Source organism: Daucus carota, chromosome 4 (assembly GCF_001625215.2).
Source record: "Daucus carota subsp. sativus chromosome 4, DH1 v3.0, whole genome shotgun sequence".
Classification (NCBI taxonomy): domain Eukaryota; kingdom Viridiplantae; phylum Streptophyta; class Magnoliopsida; order Apiales; family Apiaceae; genus Daucus; species Daucus carota.
Window position 1 is genome coordinate 11,182,778 of NC_030384.2, and position 9,910 is coordinate 11,192,687.

The 9,910-nt window shown below is 35.5% G+C and overlaps 1 protein-coding gene across 1 annotated transcript; it reads left to right on the plus strand.

Moving 5' to 3' along the window:
- Positions 1 to 6,805: 6,805 nt before the first annotated feature.
- On the plus strand, positions 6,806 to 9,054 carry LOC108192222 (mitochondrial phosphate carrier protein 3, mitochondrial). Its single transcript, XM_017373088.2, has 6 exons — positions 6,806 to 7,243; positions 7,461 to 7,822; positions 7,925 to 7,968; positions 8,260 to 8,474; positions 8,547 to 8,671; positions 8,808 to 9,054. The coding sequence occupies exons 1-6, from the start codon at positions 6,932 to 6,934 to the stop codon at positions 8,851 to 8,853; spliced, it is 1,104 nt and encodes a 367-aa protein (XP_017228577.1). The 5' UTR covers positions 6,806 to 6,931; the 3' UTR covers positions 8,854 to 9,054.
- Positions 9,055 to 9,910: the final 856 nt, after the last annotated feature.

Below are 9,910 nucleotides of genomic sequence, written 5' to 3' on the forward strand. Positions count from 1 at the left end.
ACGACTCCATTCTGCTGAGGAGTCCTTGGAGCTGAATACTGCCTTCTAATTCCCTTTTCAGAGTAAAAGTTGATTAGAGTTTGATTCTTGAATTCTGTGCCATTGTCTGACCGTACAGCTTTGACTGGCACACCTTTATCCAATTCAACTAACTTTATATGATCAATCACTGTCAACGGGGTTTCATCCTTAGAAGCCAGGAAGTAAACCCAAGTAAATTTTGAGAAGTCATCCACAATAACCAAGGCATATCTTCCTCCATCAATGGATGCAACATTTACAGGGCCAAACAGATCCATATGCAACAAATGAAGTGGATCTGTAATGGTATTGATGGTTTTGCCTTTGTGAGATGCTCTCTTCGCTTTTCCTTTCTGACAAGCTTCACAAAGATCATCAGTTGAGAATTCCAGGGAAGGCAACCCTCTCACTAGATCTCTCTTGACTAGAGAGTTCATGGTTTTGAAGTTGAGGTGTGAGAGCTTCTTATGCCATAACCAACTATCTTCAGCAGACGCTTTGGCGTAGAAACAGTGAACTTCGTTTCCTGGTCCTGAAGATAAATCAGCTACGAATATATTGCCTTTCCTTATGCCACATAGTGAAGGACGCTTATCTTTGATATGTTTAATGATACATATCTCCTTTTCAAAATGAACATAATATCCTTTGTCACAGAATTGACTGACACTTAGGAGATTATGTTGAAGTCCTTCAACTATTGCAATATCTTCTATGATGATCCTTCCAATTTTGTACTTGCCATATCCCACAGTACGACCTTTGCTATTATCAGCAAAACTGACTGTAGGGCCAACTCCTTCTCTTATGTCCTCCAGCAGGGATTTATTGCCAGTCATGTGCATTGACGCTCCACTGTCAAGCACCCAGGTAACACGAACAACTCCACTGGCACCCTGCAAAAGACAACTTGATTAGACAGTCTTTGGGACCCACACTTGATTGGGTCCGGCAGTCTTAAAGAACTGATTTCTATCAGGTAATACAACAGAGCCTCTTGGGCTGATATTTGGCTCACTCTTGACTGAACTTACTTCCTTAACAAAAGCCTTATAAACCTTGGTTTTAGGCTTTGGAACATAAGTTTCCTTCCTAACTCGAGGAGGGCTAGCAGTCTTTGATCTAGCATGCTTGTGGTTTGTGTGTTGTCTTGGTGTCGTGTTTTCATTTTTAGCATGCAAATTTTTAAAATAAGCAGACTTAGTATTGAAAGCACAGAGCATACAGTTATCAACACCACAAAATTTATGACATGAATCAAATGTAGGAGCAATAGGAATATCAGTCATCACAGTAGGAACGTCAACAGATTCTACTCTAACTTTGTTAACAGTTTTAAAGTTCTCAGTAGAATGACATCTGTTATCTCTGTTCTTACTGTTCACGAAACTATTAGGCTTGTTCAATTTAGTTCTCTCAGAGTTGACACCTAAACCAGCTTTAGGCAACCTAACATTGCCTTTCACTTTGATTGGTTTCAGTGATGTCGGGATCTCATCTTTCTTCTCATTACTCTCTTTCATTTTAAGGTCTTCCTGTTTGAGTTCATATTTAATGACAACAGGAGTTTCTAACAGAGGTTCAGCTTCTGAGGCCTTAAACAAAGGTTGAGGGGAATCTTTCAAAACAAAAGGAATTCCTCTCTCCTTTGCACTCTTCTTAAAGGGAGTAATGTTACTAGCCTTACCTACAGATTTGTTATAGTCAAAGCCTATTCCAACAGTTCTCTTGATCTCTTGTTTATCATTAAGTTCTTTGACTATCATGGAGGCATCCTTAAAGGCTTTACATTTCACTTTCTCTTCGTCTAGCTGAAGTCTTAAAGCAATCTCACCTTTCTCTAGAACTTTGACTTTAGCATATTGAAATCCTAAATCCATAGTCAATTGTTCTATTTTAGGTTTTAATACTTTCATCTCATTCATTTTATAAGCATGAATATCTAAGACTAAAGTATCAATTTTAAGATTGGCAGCTTTCAACTTTTTAATAGCATCATCTCTTTCGAGTCCTAATTGCATAAAAAGTTTAGGGCATGTAGGATCTACCTGAAAGTTTCCAGCAGGAGGAGGTGAAGATGATCCAGCATTAGCCATGAGAGCAACATTCCCAATCTGCTCTTCTTCATCACTATCTGTATCATCCCAGCTTTTCCCTTCTGCTAGATATGATTTGCTCTTGAAGCTTTGACTTCCAGAAGTACCATGATGCTTTCTAATCAGTGCATCATACTTCTGCTTCAGCTCATCATACGAATCTTTTCTTTTTCCTTGAACCTTGGGCTGTTTGCATTCAGTTGCAAAGTGTCCAGGTTCACCACAATTGAAGCATTTGAACTTGCTTCTGTCCACCATCCCAGTCTTGTATCCTCCTTTGCTTGTAGAAGATGAATAACCTCCCTTCTGAAACTTACTAACAGTAGGTTTGTATTTATAGGAAGGGTTCTTCCGGAATCTCATGTTTCCAAACTTCTTGGCAAACAGGGATAGAGATTGATCTTCTAACAGTTCAAGTTCTTCCATTGTATAGAACTCTTCGTCACCACTGGAAGAAGCAGTCTGACCCATCTCAGGTACAACAAATTCCTGAGTAGTCTTAGAAGGAACAACAACATCCTTCTTCTTTTCTTCCAGTACAGGTGACTCAACAACTAGAGCTCTCGAATGGTTCTGTGTTTTACCCCAGCCATATCTCTGTTTACTCTGAACTTGCTCCAGTTCATAAGTTTTCAAAACTCCGTAGAGTCTTTCCAGAGAAATCTCATTCAGATCTCTGCTTTCCCTGATGGCAGTGATTCTGTGTTCCAGATGTTCAGGAAGGGTTAAGAGAAACTTCATGTTGACCTCTTTCTTGTCGTAGAATTTCCCATTCAGATTTAAATTATTTATCAAATTATTAAGTCTGATAAATACTTCTGAAATCCCTTCACCGGGATGAGAACCAAACTGTTCATACTGAGCCATCAGTATCTCTTTCTTGTTTTCCCTAACTTCCTCTGAGCCTTCATTGATAATCTCTAACGTATCCCAGATTTGCTTGGCGTTCGTACAATTAACAACAGCATTGTACATTACTGGATCTAGAGATTCCACCAATATTAGTTGGAGAGCGTCATCTAAGTTCATCTGTTCACTCTCTTCATCTGTGTACTCAGAAAGTTCTTTCGGAATGATCTGATGAGGTATTAACACACCATCCTCTTCGTGTGCTAATATGACATTCATCGGAGTAGTAACACCTTTGTCCAAAATCCCGATGTATTTTCGGTTCGCGGTGCGGAGGAATAGGAACATGTGCCTCTTCCATAGGCCAAAGTGTTCTTTGCTGAACGGTGGGATTTTAATGCTACTGATCTTTTGTGTACTCATATTTAAGGATTTGAAGTGAATAGTGTTTGGATGAGATTTGGATTTTTGAAAGAAAAATATTTTAAATCAGAATTAATTTTTGGAATAAAATTAATTCGAATAAAAAATATTTGGACGTTACAGAGTGTGTATAGGATCTGATACGGAAAAATGGTATCAACCGCTCTGATGCCAATTGTTAGGTCCTGAAACGATTGTAGAAGGGGGGGGGTTGAATACAATCGTCACAAAATAATCGCGGCGGAATAATCTGATTTGAATTAAACTAGTTAATCAGATTTTAATTAATTAATATAACAATGTTTTAAGTCGTTATATAATTAATAAGGTTCGTTTTAATGTCCACTAAAGTTCGTAGAATAAATTCGACAGGATGTATTCTAACTTAGTGATTAAAACAATCGAGTGATCAAAGCACAGAAAACTGTGGATATAACAATTGCAAGTTACAAACAACTTGAAAGCTTTTACAATGCAATGAACACTTGAGAAATGAAGAAGTGAAGCCATATTTATAGGCAAACCACTTAGATCTAGGTATGACATTGAAAGGAATGACTTTTAAGCTTAGGAATGACATTACAAAGGAAGATATGACATTGTTACACAAAGCCATGCCCTAAAACAAGAAAGGAATGACATAAATAAGGAATGCCATACTGCATAGGCACGGTATGACATTTCAGACTTGGTCACTAAGTCATTCGGTATGACATACAACCCAAAAGTCATTCGGTTGTCTTCGGTATGACTTTTTCAAGTCATTCAAATGCAAGTCATACACACAACTGATAAAGCCTGCAGGTGGGACACGGTATGACATTCTAATGTCATACCAGATGAAGTCTGTGGAGAGCAAACGGTATGACTTTCAAGAGAAAGTCATACCGAATGATTTACTCATACAAACAGCCACGGTATGACATTTTAACATAACTCTGAGAATGCCTGCTCAATTGACACGGTATGACATTCTCTGAGAATGTCATACCGAGCTAATTAAGCATAAAAACAGTTGATTTAATATATATAAATATTAAATAATTACCCACTTAATTATATTAAATATATAAATTCATAAATTAAATTAATTCGAAGGTGAATCAACTTAATAAATAAATTATATAGTCAATTTAATTATTATGAATAGTGAGATAATTAAATAAATACTTATAATATTGTATATCTTCATCTGCAGAGACTTCAGGCTTGATTAAACTTTGTAGATCTTTGTCTTGATCGAACGGCCACTTGTAGTTGATGCAGAATACTTAATTAGAGTAGCTGACACACAAATGTACTGTCTGGTTCATCTGTATCTAGCTGAATTAAATATTCTTTATCAAATAAACATTTGATATGTGGCTTGTTCGTTGATTCTTTGTCTTCGTAGTTCTTCTTCATTAGTAACAATAGTATGGAATCTTCTGAATAAATAAAGTATTAAAACTTTATACCTTCTGGACTTCTGGACGTGGTACAAAAGATTATTTGTACACTGAGGCTTGAACATATTAATGAACTTCTTCCAGTGGTGTGCAGCATCATCCTGAAATTCTTCAGACATATAATTTCAATAAATCACTTGACGTTCTTCGTACGGATTCCTTCAACAGTACTTGCTATTTACCTTGCCTTCTTATCAGAGTTGAGTTGGTACCTCTTTAATTACAAATAGGCTAAACATATGCCTTTCAAATCTGATCACTGGATACTACAGTTAAGTATGCCATCCGTTGATCAGCTACAATAATAAAAACAAAGTACAAGATTGAAACTAATTAAAGTGTTTTTGCATCATCAAGCATAACATATATATTCCTAAATCGGCTAATAACATGAATTAATTCTATGCGAATAAGTGTACAATCGAGAGATATAGTAAAAGAGGCACACATACAATTAGCATAATTGAATTTGAGCGCGAGAGCATCATTGAATTTCTGAGAGATTTAATACTCGAGAGAGATTAAAATTGCTTTAATTGCCTAATTAATTGAATTATCAAAAGTGATTATATATGTAAGCATGCTCTGAGAGTGTTGATGCTTGAGAGAGATTAACATACTTTTATTGTGTCACTACTTTAATTGTTTTAGCTTAGAAGTCGTTCATTGAGTAAGCATGATGGACTTAATTGCTCTAAACCTTATATATATTCAGTTTAGTGACTTTTTAAATAGTGTTATATAGTTTGTTAAAAATATTTCTTATAATCGTTTTGATCCAGAATAATTTAGTATAACTGAATAAAATCGATATATAACATCCGTCACCTTGAGGATACGACCCATATGTGCTAGTCTACAATATAACAGACACGGTGCGCTCGGGGTTAGTTATAATTAAATACATCATGTATTTGGCGCCGTTGTCGGGCAGACGGCTGGCTTCTATATTTATTGTTTGGTTATTTAGATTGTTTCCTTTGCCTCTTTGAAACTCTTTGTTCAACTGAGGCGCATTTTTCCGTTTTTTCTTGGCTGCGTTGTGTTGTTATAGATTCACAATGGAGGGAGCTGACAATGTTACACTCCTATCTTCCCTAGTGGAGGCATATACTAATGAAAATGCCTCATTGAATTCTACAGAGCCTACTACACATCGATTGAGTATCAATGAGATGTCACAAGTTACCCTTAAAACTTATAACTTATGTCAGATTTGTGGTGTTCAGGGTCATTATGCTAAATTAGTGTTATTTAGTTGGTTAAAAATTTTACTTATAATTGTTTTGATCTAGAAACAATTGAGTGCAACTGAATAAAATTGATAGCATCGGTCTCCTTGAGAAAACGACCCGTATTTTCTAGTCTACACTATAATAAACACCGTAAACTTGCGGTTAATTATTATTTAACACATCAAAAAATCAAAATTATTTCAACTATTTAATTCTTTGATTGATTGGGTTATTTAGTTCATGTTTATGAGTTTTACTGTGAGGTTAATTCGATTGAATAACCCACTAAACCAACCATTGGTTATATAAGTCTCTCATATGTATATTATATTGTGTTAGTCTGAGTTAAATAAAAATATATCTACTATCCTGAATTAGGTACCTTTGATTTTATTAGTTGGTTTAAAAAAGAAATTTATATTTAAAATTATAATTACAAAATTAAGATTATGATAAACAAATTAAGCTATTATTAATCAAAGTAAATATTAAAAAAAATATTTTATAAATAACGGGCCCGTGCTTCGCATGCACCGGCTTCTACACTGCTGATTGTATATTGCCGTTCAAAATTATTGGTAAAACCTATTTAAAATTATGACATCACTATCATTGCACTATTTTTGTGAATTATCGTAAGAAATATGTTATTCAAGGTAAAAAGCATGTCCACGAGAAACGGCAAGCAAAAGACTGAGTAATTTAATAAACACAAACGTGATTGGCCTTCCTCGCTAGACGGAGAGCCAATCAAAAACCCAATTACCTTATTATCTCTTCCTCTGTTTGCATGCAAACCACATGCGCTCTAGCTTAAATAACATTAAATTAAAAACAAAGTGTTATAGTAAGCATTTCAATGGAGAAATCTGGGCAGTCTCTTATACCCAGCGTTTTGTACTGGGAGCGCTCATTGGTGGATTATAATCGAAATCCGATCGTGCAAAAAAATAAATTTTGGGGTCCTTGTTGTGTACATTCTCTTGGTGATGGAGATAGTAGCAACAAGAAGAGGAGGAGCTTCATTGTACAAGCTCCTCGAGAGCCTGCAAAAAAGATAGACATGTTCTCCCCTGCTTATTATGCCGCTTGCACAGCCGGAGGAATATTTAGTTGTGGTCTCACTCACACCGGGGTTACTCCTCTCGATCTTGTCAAGTGTAACATGCAGGTTTTATTTCAGATCCCAATTTGATTTATACTTATTATCATCCCATTTTTAGAAAAAAAAATTTTGTGACTTTTGGGAGCTCAAATACTCTATCATTAAAATTATGTAATTATGTCTTTTTTAATATGGTGCAAGACACTTGAAATTATGTAAGATAAATATATATATTTAAGATAACCCATGCCAACAACTTAATCTAATATTGTCCTCTCCTCAGATCAACCCTGAAAAGTACAAGAATATCTCCTCAGGCTTTAGAGTTTTGTTAAGGGAGCAAGGATTTAGAGGGTTGTTTAAGGGCTGGGGGCCAACTTTGCTAGGCTACAGTTCACAGGGTGCTTGCAAATTTGGGTTTTATGAATTTTTCAAAAAATACTACTCAGATATTGCTGGTCCAGAGTATTCTGCTAAATACAAAACATTGATCTACCTTGTTGGCTCTGCATCTGCTGAATTCATTGCTGATATTGCTCTTTGTCCTTTTGAGGCGGTGAAGGTTCGTGTTCAAACTCAGCCCGGGTTCGCCAATGGCTTTTCAGATGGTTTCCCGAAGTTTGTCAAGACTCAAGGTGCAGCTGGGTACGATATTATTATAAAATACTTGATTACTCCCGGATTATATATTATCTAATCATACTATGGACTTCAGTGTACTAAGTATATGACTAACATGTTTTCCAGGCTATACAAGGGCCTTGTTCCTCTTTGGGGACGACAAATTCCATGTAAGCTGACTCTGTGTTGGTTTTCCCACTCTAATTTTGGAAACTATTTAAAGAAAATTCAACCCTTGATTCACTCTCTAGCTAAATACTACACTTATTGAAATGAATCATGGGTCATGCAAACTAGGAAGATATATCAATGTTATATTTATGCTTCAGTTGTTTGGTCGTTTTCAGTTAAAGCAAAATGATTTCTGTGTTTTACTTAATTTATTTTCCTATCTCATCTCAATAGTCATGGTGATTTGTAGCATGAAAATTTTCTTACTAAGAAAAATAAATATCCTGTAGATACAATGATGAAATTTGCATCTTTTGAGAAAATCGTGGAGGTTTTATACAAGTATGCGATCCCAACCCCTAAGGACCAATGTAGCAAATCACTCCAGCTTGGTGTGAGTTTTGCCGGTGGTTATGTAGCTGGAGTTTTCTGTGCTATAGTATCACACCCTGCTGATAATTTGGTGTCTTTTCTGAATAATGCCCAAGGGGCAACGGCTGGTGATGTGAGTCCTTTTATATAATTCAAATCCATCTAGTTCCAACAATATATTAATTAAGTGAATTTTTTTTTGAAGGCTGTGAAGCATCTTGGTTTATGGGGTTTGTTCACCCGAGGTCTTCCTATTCGTATAGTCATGGTTGGAACCCTTACAGGAGCACAATGGGGTATTTATGACGCTTTCAAGGTTTTTGTTGGCCTGTAAGTTCCTTAATGAAAATATTGCTGTAAATACTTTTTGTTGCATTACCTATCTTTGTCCCTTTTTCTGAAAGCACTAATGCACCTTTAGGATCTTTCTTTCTTGTTCACTACATGAAATAACTTCGTTTTGCAGGCCAACTACCGGAGGCGCCGCACCTCCTGCACTTGCCAAGCCATAAATATATGACCTAATTCACCTTCAGAAGTGTAATTTTGTAATCAATAACCATGTGGGATTTGTGGATGATATATATTAGGCAATGTGATTTTTCAAAAGATATTGCAGTTTTTTGGAAGGAATGTCATTTTTCTAAATAGTTTTTGTGATTTTAAATAATTTTTCAGAATATATTTTGCAATTGATGATGAATTACGTGGTCCGTTTTAAGTTTTTTTGCTGCAAACAAGAGTTGCATAGTTTCATGCAATTCAATTATATTTTATTTAAAATGCTGCCATTCTGGTTGTCTTTGTAATTAAAACTTGAGTTCTGCTATGTAATATGGTAATTACCGTTACATAAGCAGCGAACTTTGTATCGAGATTAAGAATTACTATACCAAATTTAAACTGCTGTCATTCTAGTTGTCTTTGTAACGATAAGAAAAATATGGCAACAAATCGCAGATGGGGCTAAAAAATATGGAGCATGCTTCGAGAAACCACAAAAATTAATTTGAAGTAGCTTAAATATGGATAATAGAGAAAGGCCATAGTCTCCACAAAGATACTTATGGTAAGAAATGTATCTTTGATAAGCATTGGAGTGAGGTTCGAAGGCAAAAAAATGAAAAACTCCTACAGCAAATAACGGGAGTACAAACAGAACTAAACTAAGTGATTGTCGGGCTTTTCATTATCAGCTAATAATGAAACACTAGATGACAATAATATTGTGCAAAATCAGTAAAGAGAAAAGCAAAGGAAAGAAAAAATTTATGGATGTGGATGTTGAGCGCTATGAAGAAACGGTACTTGTTCAATATAGAAAGTTATCGCTATTGGAAGAATTTAACAAAAACTAGTTAAGTGGTCAGTTTCTCCTAGAATCTTTATTTTCCTGTTCCAGGATTTCTTCGAATTTTCTTCAAGAATTTGTGTAGAACACATGTTCTCAAAAACATTGCTGGAATCCTTCCATTTAGCAATAATTTCTTGCTCTATCTCCAATTGCTTTCTCAGAATATCATTTCTTTTAAAAACTACCACCATTTCATCTTTGGCAAAACTATCTTC

Bases quoted from the DNA above. Each gene is read 5' to 3' on its own strand.
- LOC108192222 (XM_017373088.2), top strand. From the start codon at position 6,932: ATGGAGAAATCTGGGCAGTCTCTTATACCCAGCGTTTTGTACTGGGAG. The intron at 7,823-7,924 runs GTACGATATTAT...CATGTTTTCCAG, and splicing joins AAGACTCAAGGTGCAGCTGG to GCTATACAAGGGCCTTGTTC. The intron at 8,672-8,807 runs GTAAGTTCCTTA...TTCGTTTTGCAG, and splicing joins TTCAAGGTTTTTGTTGGCCT to GCCAACTACCGGAGGCGCCG.